The sequence below is a fragment of the Hippocampus bargibanti genome, linkage group LG17, assembly GCF_051943395.1.
Source record: "Hippocampus bargibanti isolate YZ-2025 linkage group LG17, ASM5194339v1, whole genome shotgun sequence".
NCBI lineage: Eukaryota > Metazoa > Chordata > Actinopteri > Syngnathiformes > Syngnathidae > Hippocampus > Hippocampus bargibanti.
This window is the reverse complement of record NC_142750.1, coordinates 1,272,282-1,296,447: the sequence shown is the minus strand read 5'-3', so window position 1 is coordinate 1,296,447 and position 24,166 is coordinate 1,272,282. Positions and strand designations below refer to the sequence as shown.

At 42.7% G+C, this 24,166-nt stretch overlaps 1 protein-coding gene across 2 annotated transcripts; it reads right to left on the bottom strand.

Annotated features, from left to right (window-relative positions):
- LOC148885119 (microtubule-associated serine/threonine-protein kinase 1-like) lies at nt 1–23,990 on the bottom strand. 2 transcript variants are annotated; one of them, XM_089018702.1, is made up of 27 exons: nt 23,402–23,990; nt 19,718–19,749; nt 17,080–17,171; nt 16,877–16,952; nt 16,203–16,275; nt 15,709–15,869; nt 14,939–15,014; nt 14,532–14,741; nt 13,461–13,562; nt 13,236–13,368; nt 12,619–12,686; nt 12,174–12,250; nt 11,145–11,353; nt 10,935–11,073; nt 10,729–10,861; nt 9,554–9,719; nt 9,367–9,468; nt 8,436–8,558; nt 8,259–8,368; nt 7,321–7,481; nt 6,943–7,205; nt 6,112–6,285; nt 5,243–5,472; nt 4,912–5,034; nt 4,710–4,843; nt 4,437–4,627; nt 1–3,465 (listed from the first exon to the last, which is right to left on the bottom strand). In XM_089018702.1, the coding sequence occupies exons 1-27, from the start codon at nt 23,438–23,440 to the stop codon at nt 1,940–1,942; spliced, it is 4,923 nt and encodes a 1,640-aa protein (XP_088874828.1). In that variant the 5' UTR covers nt 23,441–23,990; the 3' UTR covers nt 1–1,939. The 2 variants fall into 2 exon arrangements, with proteins under 2 accessions (XP_088874828.1, XP_088874829.1); XM_089018703.1 differs by having other exon boundaries at nt 19,718–19,746.
- Between the last annotated feature and the right edge of the window lie 176 nt (nt 23,991–24,166).

The window sequence follows — 24,166 nt, the reverse complement described above, 5'->3', positions numbered from 1 at the left end:
TCAAGTCACTCAGTTTATTGCCATGGATTTTTTTTTTTTTTTTGTCACTCGATGTAAATATGTAAACTTGGTACCGGCGATTCTGGACACTCGCAGTGGCATTTTCAGCACTTCATCTGATACAGTGCTACCTTGGCTTTTGAACTTAATTGGTTCCCAGACAGTGTAAGGTGAAAAGTGTGTATCCCAAAAAATAATTTCCCATAGGAAACTGTTAAAATGAGAATAATCCGTTCCCAGGTTGCCATCAAACATAATTTTCTACTTTCTAAGCCTTAAAACTACACACAATTTACATTATTTTATGTATAATAAATGTACTATGGTCTTATATATTAATGAAATAAACTGTACTGTATAATAAAGTCGTTTTATTTACCTTTGTGATGGTCGATGGCTTGATGGAATGGAGTGGCCGGTTTCATCAGCATTAAACACTTGATGAGGAACGTAGCCTTCTTCTTTCACCATCTTGAGGAATGATCCCTTGTAGGTGTTTTCTCTGCGATAATTTTACCTAGTTCCTCAACAATTGTGTTCTGTTTAGCTGGGTTGATAGCTTTTTGCATCAAATGTACAGATGGCTTGTGCGGGTTATTTGTGGAGCCTGATTGATGGGAATTTTAACCTTGCAGTCTACACTCTTACTTTGAACTATCAAAGTTGAAACGAGTCCAAATTTCAGTTTGTTATTCATTTTCTCACTCTCCTTCTCTGTCTCTTTAATGTTTAAACCACCTCTCCTCACTGCTGCGTTCTTGACCAATCACGTGGCTTTAACCGAAGACTGGGAATAGAGGACAAAAACTGCCATTTTCTTGTTAGAACGGGCTCATTCGCGAACGACACATCACTCATTGTGGCAGCTACGTGAGTATCCCGAAAAATAGTTTGTATGCCAAGGTAAATTTTTCACAAATTTAACGTTTGTATTCCAAAAAGTTCATAAGCCAAGGGGTTCGTAAACCGAGGTATCACTGTACTTCCTTCCCAACGGAATTCAGCCCTTTCACCCATCAGATCATCATCCAAGCTTCTTTGGAAGCAAGTCGTTTGGGTATTTTGGTCCAGGTTCTAATTGGCTACTCTTTTTTTCTAGTTTAGATGATACATGACACTATTTTAAACACTCTGCTGACTAAACTAATCGAAATAATTGAAAATGAAATGTGATTTGCATGTTGGGATGGATGCAAAAGTTGTTCACAGTGATAACTACCTCCTTGGTCTTTAGTATTTTTTTTTTAATTTCTATCTGCTTTTTGAATTTCTTATGTTATCATGTACAACATGCAATTTCTTAAATATATATATACAGTATATATATCTACAGCACATGGTGACAAAGACATCCACAGGGATATACACGACAGTACACACATTTTAACTCATTCACTGCCATTCCCGAATGTAGCATGACGCGGAGCGCCATTCCCAAATTTGTTCGTGTTTTGTTTTTTCCTGCAAGTGGGTGCATATAAAGCGCTGGTTAGACCTCTGGCAATGTCATTGTCACTCGAATGGTAAGACCCACAAGATATTCAGTTTTAGGACGACATAAACATTTAATTCAGAGTAAGAAACCTTAGACTCTCTTCTTTAATCAGAAAAAAAGTTAATTCCTAAATCATATGGGTCTGCAGTTATCTGAGCTTGAAATGAGGGCGGCTGTACAAAATCCCATTCAATACATACATATTGGTTTATATAGCGCTTTAACAACAGCTGAAGCTGAAACAAAGCGCTAACATGGACAAAAGTCAAATGCTGCCCCCTTGTGGAAGGGAAAACACATTGCCAGAGGCCATGACCAGCGCTTTATCGGCACCCAAAAAAAAAAAAAAACCAACAAATTTGTGAATGGCAGTTAAAAATCTGTTAATGGATCTGATATGTTTGGCTGCTTGCACAGTCAAATATTTTTTGGGTGGCTTCTTGATCACGAATGATGTTTGGATCCCCGCTGGTTTCCTTTCTCCACCTGGATCGCACCCCCAGCGGATGTGGTTTGAACCCCCCCACGCCGTCCAGCCGCATTGGAGGCTTCCGCTTTACCCGTTGAACCGCCACGTTTTCCCTCGTTGGACTTGTTAGCATCTTTGACCTTTGAACTATCTTGCGACCCCCCTTTCATGGGCCCGAGAACCGTTTTGGCCACGCTGGTGAGTTGCGTGACAAAGTTGCTTCTGTCGCCGGGCGACGTGGTGCGCGGCGGCTTACTGGGGCAACCAGAGCCTGGATGAGAAGACGGAGGAGGCGCTACGGGGTTGTCTTCCAACACCTCCGGGTGCGCCGTATCCTCCTTGGCTCCCCGATGGATCTTTGATGATTTTTCCGCTTTCGCGTCGACGACCGCGAGGACATTCGTGGCACGATGGACCTGCGGAAGTGGAGGCGCGGGACCTTTACTTTTGCTCATCTCCATTTTTTTGTCTCCGTCAAGGGATTCGGCGGCCTTCTGAGGTTTGGCCGACTCCGCCGTCGATCCTTTGCGACAACCGCTTTTATCCGCGCCGGCGACTTGTTTAACTTTGTCATCGGCGGTTCCGAAAGTTTGACTTGAAGCGATGGTTTCCGTTAGCTTAGCTCGCCCTAAAGCGGAAACTTTCTCGTACGGTTTTATCTTCGGGACGGTAGCCTCCCAAGTCACAACGTTGGCGTTTCGAGGTTGGACTTCCTGTTTGGTTTCGGTGTCAGCGAAGGGCGGGTTTGCCGCAAGCGCGAAGGAAGAGCTGGCCTCCATCACGCCGGTGGATGACGTTTCATTTGGCTCAACGCTAGCTTGACTTTTTGTTGTTTTGGGCTCGGACGCCGTTAGCGGTATCGTCGTATCACGGCTGAGTGGCGATTCCTGCCTGCCAAGTCTTCTAACGGGCTTGAAAATCATGCTTTCCCCACCGAGAGGCGGTGACGGGGAAGAAGAAGATGAAGGGGAAGGCGGCGCGGGGACGTTTTCTCCTTCCATTTCAAGCAGACTTTGTAAACTGTGTTCGCAATGGAAGGATTCTCGTCTGTAGTCGGCGTGCGTCACCTCCAGGCTGTGCTTGCGTAGGCACGCGGCGCCCGTCAGAGGCGACGACGACGCAGACGACGAAGGCAGAACGGGCGCCCCGAGCTTCTCCGCCGATTGCACCCGTTGCAGAAGCGGCGAGCGTGGCGGCTCGGCGCTTTTGGGGCGAGGGCGGGCCACGGGCGGCGAGGGATGGAGCTTGACGGGGAACGTCTGCGTGGTGTTGGAACTGCCCACCGTGTGGCCGCTCAGGGGCGGGGGCGAAGACGTGGTGGGCGAGGGGGTGTGGGCCAAAGGCGATAAGGGAATGTTGCCCGCCGATTTGCAGCGGGCGGAACGGTACTGGCGGTGAAGTTTGGGCGACAAGCCGTGGAGGGAACTGGGCCGCATGTGGTGGGAAGTGGCGGGGGAGTTTGGGGTGCTTGATGCTGCGGAGCTGCTTTGCGAGGAAGTTCCTGCGGAGACGACGCCAGGATCACTGCGTTACAAGTACAGTCATACCTTGTCTTACTGTTCTCACAAAGTGTGTGTAAGGCGAAAGGTGGCTATTCCAAACATTCATTTCCCATAGGAAACCATTCAAATGAGAATCATCCGTTCCCACGTCCCCATAAAACAATTTTATAAGCCTTAAAACTACACAAAATATACCTTATTTTATGTCTAATAAATGTGATATGGTCTTGTAATTAAATAAATAAACTGTACTGTATAATAAAGTCATTTTATTTACCTTTGTGATGGTCGTTGATGGCTTGATGGAATGGATGGCTTTTTGCATAAAGTGTCTCAAGGAGCTCTGCGTTGTACATCTTAGAAGTTGTAATATTACAACAGCAACAGAGGCAGGCGGACACACTAGAAACTTCATTAATAGCTGGTTCCCTTGCTTGTATGTTCTCTTTTAACCTTGCAGTGTACACTCTGCCTTAGAACTATCAATAAAGTTGAAACGAGTCCAAATTTCACTGTTTTTTATCCATTTTCTCACCATTTCACTTTTGTTTTTTTTGTTTCAAGCTCTGTCGTCTCCCTTTTGTGTATGTGTTTCTGTAACCCCTCCCCCTGCGTGTTTCCCCTCCCTCTTCGACCATGGATCTTGACCAATCATGTGCGGCTTTAACCGAAGACCGAGGACGGGGAATAGAGGAAAAAAGCCTGCCGCCATTTTAGGAGCTCCAAGAACCGGCTCGTTCACGAACGACACATCACTCATTGCGGCGCTCCGTGTGTTTCCCGAAAAATAGTTTGTATGCCAAGATTATAATCTCGTGAATGTAACGTTCGTAAGGCGAAAAGTTGGTTAGCTAAAGCGTTCGGAAACCGAGGTCTCACTGTATTAACGAAACTGGGTTTTTGACCATAATCTGTTCTAGAAACCTGTTTGAAAATTGATTTCGTCTCAAACCTCCTCCTGACGACTTACCCACGTACGGAGATTCCAGAGCGCTGGATCGGAAACTCTGAGTGGGTGAGCGGGCGCAGAAAGTGTGGGTGGGAGATCCGGGCAAACTGTCTCCGGATGAGAGGGAGCGATTCAAAGAGGAGAGACTTCGACTGGTGTGCAGCAAATTGGACTGCTTGGTGATTTTGCGGAACAGCGAGCTGCGCTTCTTACTGGAACACGAGCAAAATGGCCGTCGGGTGACTGCAGCTAAGCTAAAAGTGGCTATCGTTATAGCATGTGACACAAACTCACTCTTGCCCTTCTTTGGCTCCTGGTCTCTTGCTGCGTCGCGCCATTTTGCACTTTGAGCTGGTCTTGCGTGCGGGTCCCACTTTGATGGAGGTGTTCTCAAAGGGGGTCGTCGTCACCGTCACCTTGTTGCCGCTCTGAACGTTCGACAACACTCGTGTGAAGGCGCGAGAATCGCACACGTCCATGACGTCGCCCGTCTTACCTTCAGGATGAGCTCCACCACCTCGGTGTGGACCAGACCGTGAACCGACTCTCCGTTGACGTGAGTGATGAGATCGCCGGCACTCAGTCCCGCCTCCTGGGCGGGGCCTCCGTCCTCCACATGCTGATAGAAAGTAACAGAATAAATAAAGATGAACATATTTTCCGGGCTGTAACGCGCACCCAGTCTAACAACAGTATTCTGATTCATTTGTTTTTGTGTGTGTGGAATATGAATAAATCTACAAAATGCACCTGTTTTATTGTATTTTTTTCTCCATTTCCGGGAAGAATCAATCCCGATTGATTGGATGAACATGACGCTAACTCACCCAGACCATGTGATGCACGCTGTAGACGTCTCCGTCTCCGATGTAAACTCGTATAGCTCGCAGAGTGAAACCATATTTCTTCCCGCAACGATGGATGGTGATCGGCGAATGCAGGATATTCACCACGGGGCAGTAATCTCGACTGGGTGACGAGTCTCGAGAGGACGGGTTGGACGAAAGCGAGCGAGGAGACATCGGGCTGGCTAAGGGGGAGGCGCCGTGTTGCTCCACTGAAAGGGGGCGGGGCATAATGATGTCAGACGAAATGGATCATCATTGGTGATTAACTTTGTCATTGATGCGGGAATTGAAAAGCATGATGTGGAGCGCCATTTGCGAATTTGTTTGGGTTTTTGTTTTTCTTCCGGGTCGGTGCCGATAAAGCACTGGCCAGACCTTTGGCAATAGTTTTTTTCACTTCCACAAGGCGTCATCATTTTCCCATGTTAGCGCTTTGTTCCAGCTTCAGCTGTTGTTAAAGCACTATATCAACCAATATGGATGTATTGAATGGGATTTTGTACATCCACCCCCATTTCAAGCTCATATAACTCCAGGCCCATATAATTTAGGAATTAAGTCTTTTTTCCTAATAAAGAAGAGACTCTAAGGTTTCTAACACTGTCTCCTGTGACTGTAAAGTGTCCTTGAGAGTTTTGAAAGGCGCTTATAAATGAAATGTATTATTATTATTATAAGGTTTCTTACGTTGATTGAATGTTTATGTAGTCCTAAAACTCAACATTCTGTGGGTCCTGCAATTTGAGTGACAATGACATAAACCCTGGCATTGGAGTGGACATATTTTTGCACATCTGGCGGCAGTGAAGGAGTTAAAAAAAATGTTTGGGTATATTATGATATCTTACCCGCGGGAATGATGACTGACAAAGCTGTGGCAGAAGCAGATTTGATGACTTTATGTCCCGTTGGTGAGTTGCGTTTCTCTCCGTCGGCTGAAAGCTGCTGGTGGCGAACTCGCCGCAGCACCAAATCCGTGGTGGCCCCTCGAGGCTCCGGAAGCCCCAGAACCGAAGCGCCGGCTGGTAAAAAAAAAAAAAAAATATTAGAATGTCGCAGAAACATTCCGGGCGATAGAGTGATACCTTGGCTTACAAACTTAATTGGTTCCCAGACAGAGTGGGAAAGGCGAAAAGTGTGTATCCCAAAAAATTATTTCCCATAGGAAACCATTAAAATGAGAATAATCCCTTCCCAGGACCCCATAAAACATAATTTTCTAAGCCTTAAAACTGCACAAAATATACCTTATTTTATGTATAATAAATGTGCTATGGTATTCCAATTAAAGAAATAAACGGTACTGTATAATAAAGTGGTTTTATGGACCTTTGTGATGGTTGTTGATAGCTTGCAGTGGCCGGTTTCCTCAGCATTAAACACTTGATGAGGAACGTAGCCTTCTTCTTTCACCATCTTGAGGAATGATCCCTTGGAGGTGTTTTCTCTGCCATAATTTTACCTTGTTCCTCATCAATTGTGTTCTGTTTAGCTGGGTTGATAGCTTTTTGCATCAATTTTTTGCCGCTTTTTCGCACCGTGTGTATCCCGAAAAATAGTTTGTATGCCAAGGTAAAATGTTCATAAATTTAACGTTCGTAAACCGAAAAGTTCGTAAGCCAAGGGGCTCGTAAACTGAGGTATCACTGTACTTGAACCGCGATGTGTTTTTTTCTGACCCGCGGGAGTGAATCCGTTGCTTTCCTTGAGGAAGGTCCTCAGATCTCCTTGCGAGGAGACGGCGCCCATGGCGCCTTCCAGGGAGGTCCCCCTGACCTTCATCTGAAGCTGCTGCCCCCGACAAAGCGACTGCTCGGAATCGACTTCCAGAGGTGAAGCCAAGCGGTGCGTATCCATCAGGGCAGAGAAGCGCCTTCGGGCTCCAGATGGAGGACTGGAGTCACTCTCGGTGAAGGACGATTCTGAGCAGGACAGGCGCTTCCTGTCGGAAGCGGATGAAAAGCGTTTTTAGTCAATATTCTTTTTCATAAATGTCATAATTGAATCGTCGCTTTGAACCCAGCAATTGGTCCCTCGTGGTCCAATTGGGAACTCACATCTCAGGTGATCCGGTTCTCCAGTTCTTGTCCCGAAGTGCAAAAGTCCCCAGGCTTTCTCTCTTGCCCATTCGATCCTCTCTGGGAACTTTGTGCTCTCGTAAAGTGACACTCGGGGTTTTATGCTCCAATTGGGACAGATGCTCCATACTGCTATACACCTACATTTACAAACCACACCGTCACGTTTAACGTATTTTTCCCTGTATAAGGTGCACCAGAGTATAAGGCGCACCCCCAATGAATAGTGTATTTTCAAAGTTTTTCTTCATATAAGGTGCACGGGACTATAAGGCGCACCCCCAATGAATGCAAAGCTTTTCTGAAATATAAACCATATTTTCTGGTGTATGAAGCGCACCTGAGTATAAGGCGCGCCCCCAATGAAAGGTGCGTTTTCCAATTTTTTCCATATATAAGATGCACCAGTGTATAAGACGCACCCCCAATGAATGAAAAAAAAATCCTAATAAAATATAAAAAACAAATACCATATTTTCCGGTGTATAAGGCACACCGGAGTATAAGGCGCACCCCCAATGAATGCAAAATGTTTTCCAAATATAATATAGAAACATATACCATATTTTCCGGTGTATAAGGCGCACTGAAGTACAAGGCGCACCCCCAATGAATGGTGTATTTTCCAACTTTTTTTTCATGTATAAGGCGCACCAAATTATAAGGCGCACCTTCAATAAATGAAATGGTTTTCAGATATAGAAATAAATACCGTATTTAGTAGTTGTAAGACCTGTTGTGGCTCACTATGACTTCACATATAAGGCGCGTAAAGGGGAGGGTCAGAAAACAAAGAACATATGGGTGCGCCTTATACACTGGAAAATACAGTAATTGCTGTCTGGGTAGAGTTGACGAGAGTTTCAAAATGGCATCTGGTGAGTCACCGTAAGAGGAAGCTTCGAATCAGCTCTGACCTTACTAAATCGGGGTGAGCACGAAGAGAAGCGATGCAACTCCACAGGCTCATCGTCGTTGGTGTCGTCCTCGTCGTACGAATGCACGTGATGGTAGCGCTCGGAGCGTGCTAATGCGGCCAAGACGACACAATCAGAGATCTCAGCGGCCTATGGGAGTTGAAATGGGAGACTTACTATCAAAATAACTGGTGTCCTCCTCCGACTCCAAATGAGGGATGAACTCGGCCTTTTGTCTCAGCAAACTGTTCCAGTTCACCTCCGTGAAAAAGGCGTGCTGCTTGACTTCAAAAGCGCCTCCTACCAGGGAGCAAAGATTGAGGAGGAAGCACATTTATTATACAGTGATACCTTGGCTTACGAACTTAATTGGTTCCCAGACAGAGTAAGGCGAAAAGTGTGTATCCCAAAAATTAATTTCCCATAGGAAACCATAAAAATGAGAATAATCCGTTCCCAGGTCCCCATAATTTTCTACTTTCTAATTTTCTAAGCTTTAAAACTACACAAAATATACCTTATTTTATGTATAATAAATGTGCTATGGTATTATAATTAAAGAAATAAACTGTACTGTATAATAAAGTGGTTTTATTTACCATTGTGATGGTCGTCCTCATCAATTGTGTTGTTTAGCTGGGTTGATAGCTTTTTGCATCAAGTGTACAGATGGCTTTTGCGGGTTATTTGCGGAGCCTGATTGATGGCAATTTTAACCTTGCAGTCTACACTCTGCCTTTGAACTATCAAAGTTGAAACGAGTCCAAATTTCACTGTTTTCTATCAATTTTCTCACTCTGTTGTTTCCCTGTCACTTTAATGTTTAAACCACCTCCCCTTACTGTTGTGTTCTTGACCAATTACGTGGCTTTAACCGACAACTGGGGGTGGGGAATAGAGGACCATTTTCTTGTTAGGAGAACACACTCGTTTCCGAATGACATATCATTCATTGTGGCGCACCGTGTGTATCCCGAAAAATAGTTCGTATGCCAAGGTAAAATTTTCATAAATGTAACGTTCATAAACCGGAAAGTTCGTAAGCCAAGGGGTTCGTAAACCGAGGTATCACTGTACCCGGAAAAAAAACCCACGCTAACTTCCCGACCTGTTCCGAGTCGAACGAGGGGATTGGTCTGTAAAAGAGACGCGATGAGATGTTGGGCGTCAAGGGGGAGCGCCTCATCTCCTTCAGGCCAGACAATGTCATCTAGCAAAATGACAAAAGTAGTCAACAAAATATTCAAAGGTGTGCAACGGCGTCCATTTTGAAATTTCTGCTGTGACCGACTCACCCGTGATCACCTGCCCAAATAGTTCCTCCGGAGTGTCTCCAAAAAAAGGGACGCAGCCCACCAGGAACTCGTACAAGATGATACCCATCGCCCACCAGTCCACCGGCTTTCCGTAACCTTGACGAAGAATGACCTCGGGTGCGATATACTCCGGAGTTCCGCACACCTGCCGTCACACCGAAGCCATTTTGGACAGCTTCAGTGGGACTCAACCTGAATATTTTGCTACAGATAACTGGAGACCCATATAATCTGGGAATTAACTCTTGTTTCTGATGAAAGAAGAGAGTCTAAGGTTTCTAACGCTGAATTGAATGTTTATGTTAGACAGTACAGTTTATTTCTTTAAATACAATACAATAGCACATTTATTACACGTAAAATAAGGTATATTTTGTGTAGTTTTAAGGTTTATTTAGTAGAAAATTATGTTTTATGGGGACCTGGGAACAGATTATTCTCATTTTAATTGTTTCTTATGGGAAATAAATGTTTGGAAGAACAATCTGGCTATTTATTAGCTATCCATTAGCTAGCTGGCTAGCTATTAGCTGTTGAGCTGGCTGGCTGTTAGCTGGGTGGCTGTTGGCTATCTATTAGCTCTTTATTAGCTACCCATTAGCTAGCTGGCTAGCTTTTAGCAGTTGAGGCTGGCTGGCTGTTAGCTATCTGGCTATCTATTGACTATTTATTAGCTATCCATTAGCTGTCTAGCTGGCTATTTATTAGCTATCTATTCACTATTTATTTGCTATCCATTAACTAGCTAGCTATTAGCTGTCTAGCTGACTGGCTGTAAGATGTCAGCTATGTATTAGCTATCTATTAGCTATTTATTTGCTACCCATTAGCTAGCTTTCTATCTATTTGAGTTACTTCGGGGTTGAGTGAATGCTGACGCATGTGGCTGCCGCTGCTCACCCACAGAAAATCTTCTGTCTGTAAAGTGACCTTGGGAGTCTTGAAAGGCGCTTAGAAATGAAATGTATTATTATTATTATTATTATGATTATTATGTCGTCCTAAAAGTCAATCTTCTGAAGGTCCTCCAATTTGAGTGAAAATGACAATAACCCTGGCACTGGAGTGGCTAAATTTTTGAGTGACAGATTTTTTTTTTAATGAAGTTCTCCCTATGGGGAACAGCTGTTGATTTGTGTGCGCGGTTGTCCCACCTGTTTGTCCAAGAACTCACGAGTGTCCTTTTCGATGTGTCCTTCATACAAGTTGGTGGTCAGACTCATCAGACCCATTTTGGACAAGCCAAAGTCCGTAAGTTTGATGTGGCCAATTGACGTGATGAGAAGGCTGCGTAGTAGATCCAAACAGTGAAATGTAACTATTATTTTCATTTTAAACAAAATTTAGGAAGGTGTCTTACTTGTCCGGCTTGAGGTCACGATGGACAATGCCGTAGTTGTGTAAATATTCCAGCGCCAGGACGGTTTCGGCAAAGTACATCCGAGCCATTTCCACCGGCAGAGCTCCGATGTTCTTCAGCAGAGTGGCGCAATCTCCTCCTGGCCGTGAAATTCAAAAACACGTGATGTCGCTCGCAAAAATGACCAGACGAGCAAAAGGCTTTCCTGACCTTCGACATACTCCATGACCATGCACAGGTGGCGACGGGTCTCAAAGGAACAGAACATGGAGACCACAAAGGGGTTCTCGGCGAAGGTCAGGATGTCCCTTTCGACAAAAGCCTGCTGGATCTGGTTCCTCAGGATCAGGTTTTGCTTGTTAATTTTCTTCATGGCGAAACGCTGACGCGTGTCCAGATGTCGGACCAGATACACGGCACTAAACGCAAAGAGAGCAAAAAAAAAAAAAAAAACTAGCATTAGCTCATTCGCTGCCATTCCCAAATTTATTCTACAATTCAAAAGCATGACATGGAGCGCCATTCCTGAATTTTTTCGGGTTTTGGTTTTTCGATAAAGCACTGGTCAGACCTCTGGCAATGTTTTTCCCTTCCACGAGGGGGCAGCATTTGATTCTTTTGTACATTTTATAATAATAAATGTCATTTATAAGCGCCTTTCAAAACTCTCAAGGTCACTTTACAGTCACAGGATAAGTTTTTCTGTGGGTGAGCAGCAGCAGCCACACGCGCCAGCGTTCGTTCACTCAACCCGGAAGTAACTCAGATATAAAGCTAGTTAGCTAATATATCGTGAGCTAGTTATATAGCTATATGGCCAATAGTTAGCTAGCCAGATAACTAGCTAGCTAGATAGCTATATAGCTTTGTTACAGTTTCAGCTGTTGTTAAAGCGCTATATAAATCAATATGGATGTATTGCATTTTATACAGCCGCCCACATTTCAAGCTCAGATAACTCCAGAGCCATATAAATTAGGAATTAACTCTTTTTTCCCAATGAAATAAGAGAGTCTGAGGTTTCTGATGCTGCATTGAATGTTGATGTAGTCCTAAAACTCAATATTCTGTAGGTCCTGCAATTCGAGTGACAATGACAAAAACCCTGGCACTGGACTGGACATTTTTTTGCACATCTTCTGGCAGTGAATGAGATAAAAAGATGGATTATTTGTAATTATTAGCCATGACTGTACTTTTTTTTACCGTCATCATGAGTGAGGAAGCCACTCTACTTACCCATAAGCTCCATGACTAATGAGCTTGATGGTCTGGAAGTCGGCTTCGCCCGGTGCTTTCATTGCTCTCATCTTGCCCTTTGGAGAACATATTAGAGTAATAATATTAATAATCATACATTTAATTTATAAGCGTCTATCAAAACTCTCAGGGTCACTTTACAGTCACAGGATAAGCTTTTCTGTGGGTGAGCAGCGGCAGCCACATGCGCCAGCGTTCACTCAACCCAGAAGTAACTCAAATAGATAGAAAGCTAGCTAGCTAGCAAGCTAAAATATACAGTAATAATAATAATAATTATACATTTCATTTATAAGCACCTTTAAAAACTCTCAAGGTCACTTTACAGTCAAAAGTTGTGTTTTACGTAAGAAATACAAAAAAACTGCATCAAATGACATTTTGTCAGTAGACTGGACACAAGTAGTCCATGGATAAAGCTCACCTCTGCCGAGTCATCAGTTTCAGGTGTTAGGGGTCCTTCGCTATCATAACTATCGAGGTTTACCATTTCTGGGAAGAAAAAAATGTATAACATATAAAATCAGAAAACATAATGCTTTGTACACAGATGGGGAAAAATATAAATACTAAACAACAACAGTTTTCAAACGTTTTCTGAAAGCATTGTTCAAAAAGAGGACCAAAAAGGTATCAACTAGTTACATGTATTTCTTGATGAGCACAAATATGGTGTTATGCGCTCCTAATTTCATTTATAAGCGCCTTTCAAAACTCTAAAGGTCACTTTACAGTCACAAAATCGATAGCTAGCTAGCTAATAGATACAACATGGATAGCAAATAGATAACTAGCTAGATAGCAATGGATAGCAAATAGATAGCTAGCTAATAGATAGCCAGCTAGGTAGTTGTCTATGTCTATGCATTTGCCTTTTTTCCATGTTAAGCGCTTTGTTCCAGCTTTAGCTGCTGTTAAAGCGCTATATAAATCAATATGCATAGTATGTATTGTATGGTCAATATTGGCATTTTTATGGTCAAGATGGCATTTTTATGCGTCCCAATACTTTTGCATTGAGTGAGTTTTCCCTTAGCCCACCTTCAATGGGGTCTCTGGTGAGTCCCAACTGGCTAACGATGTACCGAGGGATGTCGGTTTTCACCAGGTGACCTTCTTTGGCAACGTCTTCCGCGGCCTCGAGCAGATGATAAAACTCCTCCGGGTTGAATTCCTGGACGGTCCCCCGTGTAACATCACCAAAATGGTGAAGATTTTGCGTTAAGCTTACGGAAACGTCCCAACCTCACTGGAATCGGGACTTACCAAACACTCCAAGAGGCGAGCAGGTCGTGAGATGATGATGAGAAGCTTTTTCACCAACTCTGTGACAAAAGCCACTTCGGAGCTCTCTGAACGTTCAAACGCCTGCCGATGGAAAACAGACAAAAAAAAAAAAAGATCAATTTCACTCATTCACTGCCATTCATACATTTATTCGGGAATTGAAAAAATATGACGTAGAGTGCCATTCCCGAATTTGGTTTTTTTCCTTGTTTGGGTGTTGATAAAGCGCTGGCCATGGCCTTTCTGATGAAAGAAAAGGGCCTAAGGTTTCCAACGCTGTATTGACTGTTTATGTAGTCCTAAAACTTAATATTATAACAATGATAATAATACATTTCATTTATAAGCGCCTTTCAAAACTCTCAAGGTCACTTTACAGTCACAGGATCATTTTTTTTGTGGGTGAGCAGCGGCAGCCACATACGGCAGCGTTCACTTAATCCGGAATAACTCAAATAGATAGAAAGTTAGCTAGCTAGCTAATACATAACTCATAGCTAGCTAGCGAGATAGCTCAATAACTCAGACAGAAAGTTAGCTAGCCAGCTAATAGATAACTAGCTAGTTTTTTTGTTTTATAATAACACATTTCATTTAGAAGCGCCGTTCAAAACTCCCAAGGTCACTGTACAGTATTATTATTATTACTATAATAGATAGCAATTATTCCTGTTTTATTATTTATATATATATATATATATATATATATATATATATATATATATATATATATATATATATATATATATATATAGTATTATTACTATAATAGATAGCAAACAGCGAGCTAGATAGCTAACTAGATAGCACAAGTGAGCAACATGATGTCAACAACCCATTTATCTCAATGGGACATCATATAATGCATTTTTTCACGAGTGTACCTCTTTAAAAATCTATTCTGCGGGTCCTGAAATTCGAGTGACAATGACAAAAACCCTGGCACTGGAGTGGACACATTTTTGCACATTGTCTAGCAGCGAATGAGTTAAAAGAGTGGCTAATTGGATGAGTCGGACTCTTCCTGTTTGGTTGATGACTTCCACCTACGTCATGGAGTAGCTTCTCCAGGTTTTCCTGCAGCTCAAAAAAGTAGACGGATGTGATGAGTCCCTCGCAGGATTTGGTCAGGCAGTCCCGGGAAAGCTCAGCGATCTGGTGGTGGATGAAGCTGAGAACTCCGTCGGCTAGCGGGAGAACATTTTCCGGAGCGTAAGCGTGGATGAACTCCGCCAGCCTCCCTTCCATCTGCGCGGTGGCCTAGTGGAACGAAAGGCCAGAGGTTGAGAGCAGAAGCGGCGTGCGGCGTGCGGCGTGGTCGCTAGCCAAATGCTCAATCCAATCAGGCTCAAGGGGAAGAAGGTCAATTTCCGTTTGGGATGGCTTCTCGCAATGGGGAAGGAAGGGATTGAGTGGCGTCTGCCATGTACTGTCGTCATTTGGGATGCCAGTCTCACCTTTGGAAAGCGCTCCTTGTACACGTGGTTCATCATCACAATCTCGTTGTCGTAGCAGGAAGAGGAACGTCCTGGGCTGCAAGGAGATATAAAAAAAAAGTCATTTATTTATTCATTCATTTACACATTTACTTATTTATATATGTATGAAATAAAATTACATGAAATTTAATGTAATTTATCTTAATGTGATTTTATTTGAATTTTATTGTAATTTTATGTGTATTTTTTTTATGTGTATTTTTTTATTTTATGTGTATTTTTTATTTTATTTGTATTTTTTATTTTATGAGTATTTTTTATGTTATTTGTATTTTTCTTATTTTATTTTGTATTTCTTTATTGTGTTTGTATTTCTTTATTTTGTTTGTATTTTTTCATTTTATTTGTTTTTTTATTTTATTTGTATTATTTTATTTTATTTGTATGTTTTCATTTTATTTGTATTTCTTTATTTTATTTGTATTTTATTGTATTTTTATTTGATTTGATTGTGATTTGATTTTGATTTGATTCTTGATTTGATTTAGATTTGATTTTGATTGGATTCTGATTTAGTTCTTATTTGATTCTGATTCGAATTTAATTTTCTATTATTATTATTGTTTTTTTTTTTTTTAACTGAACCAGGGCTCAGAAACATGCAAATAAGCTTGTTGGCACGTTGATTGATGAGAGTTTTAGAAATTAAATGTATTATGATTATTGAACTTTATAGGGGCAACCTCACTCAATCTGGCTTTCCGCTATATCATGACGGCGCCGCTGACCTGAGGCTGCGAGACCGCGGGCGCAGATACGGAGAGGAGCGTCCGCCGTCGTCATCCGTGATGCTTTCCGTGCTGCCAAAGTGCTTGGATAAAAAATGCAGCTCATCCATGGTGGGCTGGAACGGCAGCTGGTGCAACCGCTCATGAGAGGAGCTGGACGACTGAAGAATAATGGAATTAAAAAGGGGGTTGGGGGGCAACAGGAAGCGCATGGTGATGAGGGGGCATGGCCAGGTTACAAATCGATCAGTTCATGGAAAGACACCCCATTAAAAAGTCTATGTTCTGTTGGTTTATGGCCGTTGGTGCATGGGACATCTAAGGACGTGGTATTCAAATCAAGAAGACTGTGTTTTACTCATGTATCCCTTCAATTTGCTGATCCAGGGATTGTTTTTTCAATCATTTTCAACATTGAGAGGTCGTCAACAATTTCCTTACATTGACAGTCAATAATTTATTCATGTTGGCAAAAAAAAAATCATTTTACTTACTGTCGAGCTGGGAGTGTTAGTGCCATAACCAGACGAGGGCAAAGATGCTAAAGACCAACGTCGTCCATCAGCCCTGTTGAGAACACAAATAACAAAAAAAAACAATTTCTGAGTGTTTTGCATATCCAGGCAAATCGTATTTCGTGTGTGAGACAAGCTTCATTTGGACTGTGTCTTTGTGTACACTTGATGCAAAAAGCTATCAACCCAGCTAAACAGAACACAATTGATGAGGAACTAGGTAAAATTATCGCAGAGAAAGCACCTACAAGGGATCATTTCTCAAGATGGTGAAAGAAGAAGGCCACTACGTTCCTCATCAAGTGTTTAATGCTGATGAAAGCGGCCACTCCATTCCATCAAGTCATCAACGACCATCACAAAGGTCAATAAAACCACTTTATTATACAGTACAGTTTATTTCTTTCATTATAATACCTTAGCACATTTATTATACATTAAATAAGGTATAGTTTGTGTAGTTTTAAGGCATAGAAAAGTAGAAAACTATGTTTTATGGAGACCTGGGAACAGATTATTCTCATTTTAATGGTTTCCTATGGGAAATTAATTTTTGGGATACACGTTTCACCTTACACTCTGTCTGGGAACCAAGTAAGTTTGTAAGCCCAAGGTATCACGGTATTTGATTCCATTCAAATATGAATAGTGACCTTCTGGAGGTGGCAAAAGAGAAGTGAGCAGGGGCGCTCGGAGAGTAGTTTCTCGGGCTGTCCAGTGGACTGCTTCCTGCGGGGACAGCCAAGACATCAATAGGAATCATGTCAATCATGGGCACACACGTCCACGTGTTTTATCGATGGCCAATCATCTCTAAAGTGCCACAAGTGTGGCGCGATGGCGTTACCGTGCTTACCGAGATGTCCGGGGAGAGGCAGAGGCGAGTGCGGGCGAGGTAGAGTCGGGGAGGTGGTCAAGATCAGGCTTTTCCTGTTGCTTGTTCGGCAGCTGTATATAAAAACAGAAATGAGACATGAGCTTCAGTTTACAAGGCGGACGTCTCACTACTTATAATAATAATAATAATAATAATAATAATAATAATAATAATAATAATAATAATAATACATTTCATTTATAAGCGCCTTTCAGAACTCTCAAGCTCACTTTACAGTCACAGGATACATAGCCACACGCGCCAGCGATCACTCAACCCAGAAGTAACTCAAATAGATAGAAAGCTAGTTAGCTAGTCAATAGATAGCTAATAGCTAGCTAGCTAGATAACTAGCTAGAGAGCTACATAGTTCATCGATAGCTAGCTAAATAGCTTATCCACCGCGCGTGACCGGATGATATAGTACATAGGTGTCAAAGTCGTGTAATGTATTATTATTATTATTATTTCACAGCAGCAAAGTGATGAAAGGAAGAGGAAAGGAAAGGAAGAAGTAGAAAAACAAAATACAGGCGCTTCTTAAGTAATGACATTTTTTCACATCCATAAATCCTACCGTATTAGAGTTATTATTATTACTATTAATAATAATAATAATCCATTTCATTTCTAAGCACCTTTCAACACTCTCAATGTCACTTTACAGTCACAGGATACTATTGTCTATCTAGCTAGCTTGCTATCTGGCTCTCTAGCTAGCTAGCTATTTGCTATCTATCTAGCTCCATAGCTACCTATCTATTTGCTATCTGTCTAGCTGGCTATATATTAGCTATCTCGCTAGCTATTGGCTTCCTCTCTGGCTAGCCATTTAGCTGGATAGCTATCAGCTATATATTACCTAGCTTTCTATCTATTTGAGTTACTTCCGGGTTGAGTAAACGCTGGCCCGTGTGGCTGCTGCTGCTGCTCACCCACAAAAAAACTGATCCTATGACTGTGAAGTGACCTTGAGAGTTTTGAAAAGCGCTTAGAAATGAAATGGATTATTATTATTATTATTATTATTATTATTATTATTATACAGGTTTGATAGAGATTATCATATCACCGACAAGGTTGTAATTGGCGGCCATTTTATTGTTTATGTTTACAACACGCTACCGTTGATTCTGCTGTATTTGTTTGAAACGTACGTGACAGTCGGTCCGATTTGCTTGTGGCGAACGAATATGAATGAATAAAAGAACTCGGGAGAGCAAATATTAGACAAAAAGAGCGTGATGGTTAAAAGCTAGCATGCGTGTCATACAACCTCGGCAAGCTAAGCCCTAAATGGGAGAGCGGACACGGATATCACCCAAGGGCCCTTCGCTCCATCTCAGCCTTTCCATCCTTTACCTCTTGCGTAAGCTTCCATTGAAATTTTCTACCCTCTCTGTGCATTCACCCAACCCTCCCACCCGACCTCTCACCCCCGACCTCCCACCCCACCCTTAGACTTCTCATTGTCCTTTTGAGAAAGCGACACACAATGCATTTTAGGTACTTTGTTTCATCTGAAAACACCGTGTTGAAGGCGAAATTAGAAGGAAAACTACATAAATAACGCCATGGTGGATCATTGTGTGTCGCAGCCAATTGCGGCAACGCGCATAAAGAAGGTGTACGTTGACACAAATTCCTAGCGGACAAATCAACCCATTTCCAACGTAGCTTGTGCGCCATCTTGTGCATTTTCTGGGACGTTACATTGGAGTCCAGACGGCTCGAATTGATACGGAAGGACTTCTTTAATCGATTGCAAACATTGATGCTTTCCTCTTCAGAACTATTTGAATCATATTCATAACTGGATGAGTAACAAGAAAGCATATTTTCTCAAATATGAACTCTCTGAAGCCATTGTTTTGATTCTGGAGCAAGGCAGTTTGTGAAGAAGTATCCTGGCGTCACGTCACGAACAAGGGGGCGGGACTTTCTGAATCTCCCGACTTCCAAGCTCATTTTGTGGCAGTTTTGGGACACTTGAAGTCATTTTTTATTGGTGTTTTGCATTTGACTAAAAATATCAGCCTGCGTGTTTTGGGTATTTTAGATGCTATAAAACGTTTTTCTGATGTCAGTTAGGAAACAAAAAAATGGTGTCGGTCGTCCTTTAAGACGAACAAAGATTGGAAATGACATCATTTAATTAAAGTTTGCATTTTGTTTGTTTGGTTGGATGCTGTCTCCACAAAAAAGGACTTATTCGTGCTTCGAACACGAATAAATGAGTGACATGCTTTACCTCTCCAAAGACGAACATCCTCATGTAGCTAACGCTTCACTTTTCCTTATCGTGCATTTGCACAACCTTTAATTAACACCACGTTTTTCTGATGTCAGTTAGGAAACAAACAAAATGTTGTCGGTTGTCCTTGAATTTTCGATGTAAAATGCGAGACTCGGTGACCGAAAATGGGAGCACTTGTATTCAGCACCACGGACAGCAACCAGGCTCTGACAGACACCCGAGCATCACTCCACCTCCTTTAGCACTTACGCAAACTTGTGAAATATCACTCAGATTCCTTCAATAAATGCTCTTTGAAGAGGGGGTGGCAGGATTACAAAAGGAAGCACAGAGGGAGAAAGAAGGCAAGGTAACACTCACCTGCTGGTCTTGCGAGGCAGTGGCAAATCCTTCTGGAAGAAACACAAAAAAGATACAAAAAAAAAAAGATCAGGTTGGGTAAAATTCACTAAACGTGTCAAGAATTTAAATTATGCGAGATTGACATTGATAAGGTGCCGCTTGATAGCGAACGAGCAACTGCCAGCCACGAAACAGTGAAACTCTGTACAGTACATCACAGGTGTCAAAGTCAAGGCCCCGGGGCTAAATCTGGCCCGCCGTATGATTTTATTCGGCCCGCGAAAGTTAATCAAACTTGTGAAATTCCATCCTGCTTGCTAATGTCCGAACCACAAGTTCAAATTGTCTCATTAAACCACAATAACAGTCATTATTTTTGACTTCAAATTTGAAAACTAGTGATTCGTTCATTTACTGTGCGCTTGAGATGTGATATAGAGGAGATGAAACATTCTAATGGTTTCCCCAAATTTAAAACGGCTCCCCCGAGAGGAAACCGGAACTACAATGTCGCCCACCTGCAGCAAAAAATGACTGACACCTTTGAAGTGTTTAATGTGATGAAACCGGTCATTCCATTCCATCAAGCCATCAACAACCATCACAAAGGTAACTAAAACAACTTTATTATACAGTATAGTTTATTTCTTTAATTACAATACCATAGCACATTTATTATACATAAAATAAGATATATTTTGTGTAGTTTTAAGGCTTAGAAAAGTAGAAAATTATGTTTTATGGGGACATGGGAACGGATTATTCTCATTTTAATGGTTTCCTATGGGAAATTAATGTTTGGGATACACACTTTTCACCTTACACACTCTGTCTGGGAACCAATTAAATTCGTAAGCCAAGGTATCACTGTATCCATCAAGGGAACATTTTGATGCTTTTGTGTGAATCAAACCCACGAGCATCTGCCCGTCGTCCCTCGAGGGAACTCTTGACCGTCGAGGCAATACCAAGTCGGCGCATTAAACAAAGTGCAGTTGTCCATAGGCGGCCATTTTCCACTTGAAGAACTCGAAAGGCAAATTGAGGTCAAGCCGCATTTTACGGAATGCCGCGGTAGCCTTCGCTCGTTGCATCTGCCCCGCTAACGCACGCTAAAATCTCAACAATCTCAATTCCCGTTCGGCGGCACAGATGTGCCACCCCCCCCCCCGTCATTGCGACGGAGTGGGATGTGTCGCCATATGGTACACAAAGAAATCCGCATAGCAGAAAGAGAAAGACAAAGCATGACGGTTGTGTTGATGACACCCAAGGGAATGACTGACGAGGCAGCCAATCGGCTCTCAAAACACCATTTGGCACGCCAGAAGAGCCAAGCTGTCAAGCGTACATGCGCAAATTTGCCAGGCGACCGTCGCGTCCTACTGGACCCTCCACACCCTGCTCACCACCTTTTCCAGTGACTCCCCTCATTGTAGCTCTACCTCTGTACTCACTTAAACCACAGTGAGTGTTTGTTTTTTAATGTATTTATTTTTGTGTTTATTTATTTAGCTATTTATTTATGTGTTTGTTCATGTATGTATTTATTCATTCATATATTAATATTTTTGTTTCAATATTAGCTGTCTATCTATTTATCGTACTATTCTATTTGAGTTACGTCCGGGTTGAGTGAACGCTGGTGCGTGTGGCTGCCGCTGCTCACCCATAGAAAAAAATATCCTGTAACTGTAAAGTGACCTTGAGAGTTTTGAAAGGCCCTTAACAATGCAATGTATTATTATTATGATTATTATTACAGTCACAGGATAAGTTTTTCTGTGGGTGAGCAGCGGCAGCCACATGTGCCAGCGTTCACTCAACTCGGAATAACTCAAAAAGATAGAAAGTTAACTAGCTAATAGAATGCTAGATAGCTAATAGATAGCTAGCTAACTAGAGAGCTAATATGTTTCCTGACTCAAATAGCTAGGTAGCTAGCTACACAGCTAATAGATAGCAAGCTAGCTAGATAGCTAATATGAAATATGAATATAAATTGTCCACTGTTTTTTTTCACCTCTCTCTATATCCTCTTTCACTTTTAATCGGGGTCAATTTGCCAAAGTAGAATCATCTGGCATTTGCTAGCCATGCTAATTTGCTAACCTATTGAATGAATGGAAATGAATGTAAACGGAAAAGCACAAAAGGCTGCAAACCGCTCGGCAGGCCGCTCGCTCATCTCCGCTCAGTCCACTTGACTGAATCACGCAGAGATTGGTCGCAGGGAAGTAGCGAGGGGGGGGGGGGGGGTGCAGTATAACTCATGATTAAGCAGGAAGCTTCAAATCGGATAAGCACGGCGGTTTGAATCAGCACGCATGGGAAGTACAATTCATTTGCAACATTGAGTCAAACACCCTCGTTGCCCTACATAAGCTCTTTCAATCATAACTGTGCTCCTACAAAGGGAGGCGCATTGAATTTTCGCGAGTATACATCAAGATACGCATTTTATCATATTATTTCAAATGACAGTTAACATAAGAATAGTACACTGGTTGTTTTAATATGACGTGTTATAAATTAAGTGTTTTTATAATTATAACAATAACATCATAATAATAATAATACATTTCATTCTAAGCGCCTTTCAAAACTCTCAAGGTCACTTTACAGTCACAAGATACGTTTTTCTGTGGGTGAGCAGCGGCAGCCACACACTTCCGGGTTGAGCGAACGCTGGCGCAACTCAAATAGAATAGTAAGACAAATAGATAGAAAGCTAGCTAGCAAGCCAATAGATAGCTAATCGTCAGCCAGATAAATTCCCGCGCAATCTGCGGGTACGGCTCGGGTCAAATTTTCGATAGAAAGCTAGCTAGCAAGCCAATAGATAGCTAATAGTCAGCCAGATAGCGATTGTACGGTATTATCCATAACCTTGCCCTTCCTCTTTCTTACCTATATGACCTTCTTCAAATTTATATTCCCTCTCGTTCCCTCAGATCCTCTCCCTCCCTTCACCTCTGTATGACCCCCCCCCCCCCCACCTTCCCGTCTCAGCACGATGGGGGACAGGGCTTTCAGCTGCTCTGCCCTCCTGGAACTCACTTCCTCCCAACATTCGTAACATGGATTCTCTTCCCACCTTCAAATCCCATCTCAAAACCCACACATTTAAAATCGCATTTTCTGTGTAGCTCTTTCTCTTGTTTCTATTTATAACTGTATTTTATTTATTGTATTCTATTTGTGATTGTATTTTATGCTTTTCTGTGACTGTAAAGTGTCCTTGAGAGCTTTGAAAGGCGCTTAAAATGAAATTTATAATAATAATAATTATTATTATTATTATTTTTATTATTATTACAGAAAAGACAAAGAGAACACAGTACTTAAATTCCAGTAAAATTCCAGATTATCCAGCTACCTGAATAGAAAGAGAACAAGTTAGCTAGCTCGGTCGCTATCGAGCTAACTAGCTTGATAGATTAGCATGGAATTTCACAAGTTTGATTTGCTTTCACAGGCCGGATAAAATGATGTGGCGGGCCACATTTAACCCCCAGGCCTTGACTTGGACATCAGTGACTCATCCGAAAACAGTACAATGTACAGGTAGATGCATTTGTGTCATAAGAAAAGGCAAATAAAGGAAGATTCTGCGAATTTGGGGCGGGTGGGCAAGGGGGACACCGACACAACACAGTCATAGGCAATACATCACAGAGGCGATGTCCAGCATGAGCTCACCTGCAGCCTCCGGCGTCTTATTATCCCAGAGTCGTCCATGTTTTCATCAAGCGGAATGACGACAAAACGTGTGTTTGGACCGAACCGGGCTGGAACAGAAGCCGCGAAGTCCTGAGCTGGGCGGGGGGGTCCGGTGTCACATCGAGGGGGAGCTCGTCATGGCGCAAATAGCAAGCGGCCCCATTGTGTCCGTTCAGAATTCGTGTCAATAAAAACAAGCCGCCCAGCGGGACTTCCTTCTTGACAGTAGTCGCCTGAGCATCCTTGACAAACCGCCAGGAGGTTTATCCGTCCGGTTCTGGAAGGAGTTGCGACTCCCGATTTAGGAGCTCCGACCCGCTCTCGACTTGTCCTGCTGTGTCACAACAGCGCCCATGAGAAACGCGAGCTTCTTTCCACGCGAGAATTGCCACTCTGAAATCCCATTTGGACCAAATGCCAGCTTGACATCCCGCGGGAGGATCGGAACCCAGAGAGGCTTACTCAATCCGGATTTCGTCGCTCGGTCGCCACTCATAACTCGATCTCCTCTCGATAAAACGTCGTTTTTGTTCTTCACTCCCAGTTCAGACTGGCCAGCAACGCGAGATTTGTGTGGGATTCCCTCTCGCCCCTCCTCTCCCCGCCCCCTCCCCTTCGCGCTCTCCTGACGTCATCGGAGCTTCACGTAAAGCGCACAGTGATGCGTCATCACGCGTCCCCGTTTTTCGGGGCTCACGTTGAGTGCCTGCGTCGAAAACGGTTTCAAATAGCAACACTTAGCAC

What these genes read in the sequence shown, in the direction of transcription:
- LOC148885119 (XM_089018702.1), bottom strand. Translation starts at nt 23,440, where the DNA reads ATGGACGACTCTGGGATAATAAGACGCCGGAGGCTGCAG. An exon ending in CCGCGGTCTCGCAGCCTCAG is followed by an intron (nt 15,015 to 15,708) that starts GTCAGCGGCGCC and finishes ATCTCCTTGCAG; the next exon opens with CCCAGGACGTTCCTCTTCCT. An exon ending in TGGTGGAGCTCATCCTGAAG is followed by an intron (nt 4,844 to 4,911) that starts GTAAGACGGGCG and finishes TCGAACGTTCAG; the next exon opens with AGCGGCAACAAGGTGACGGT.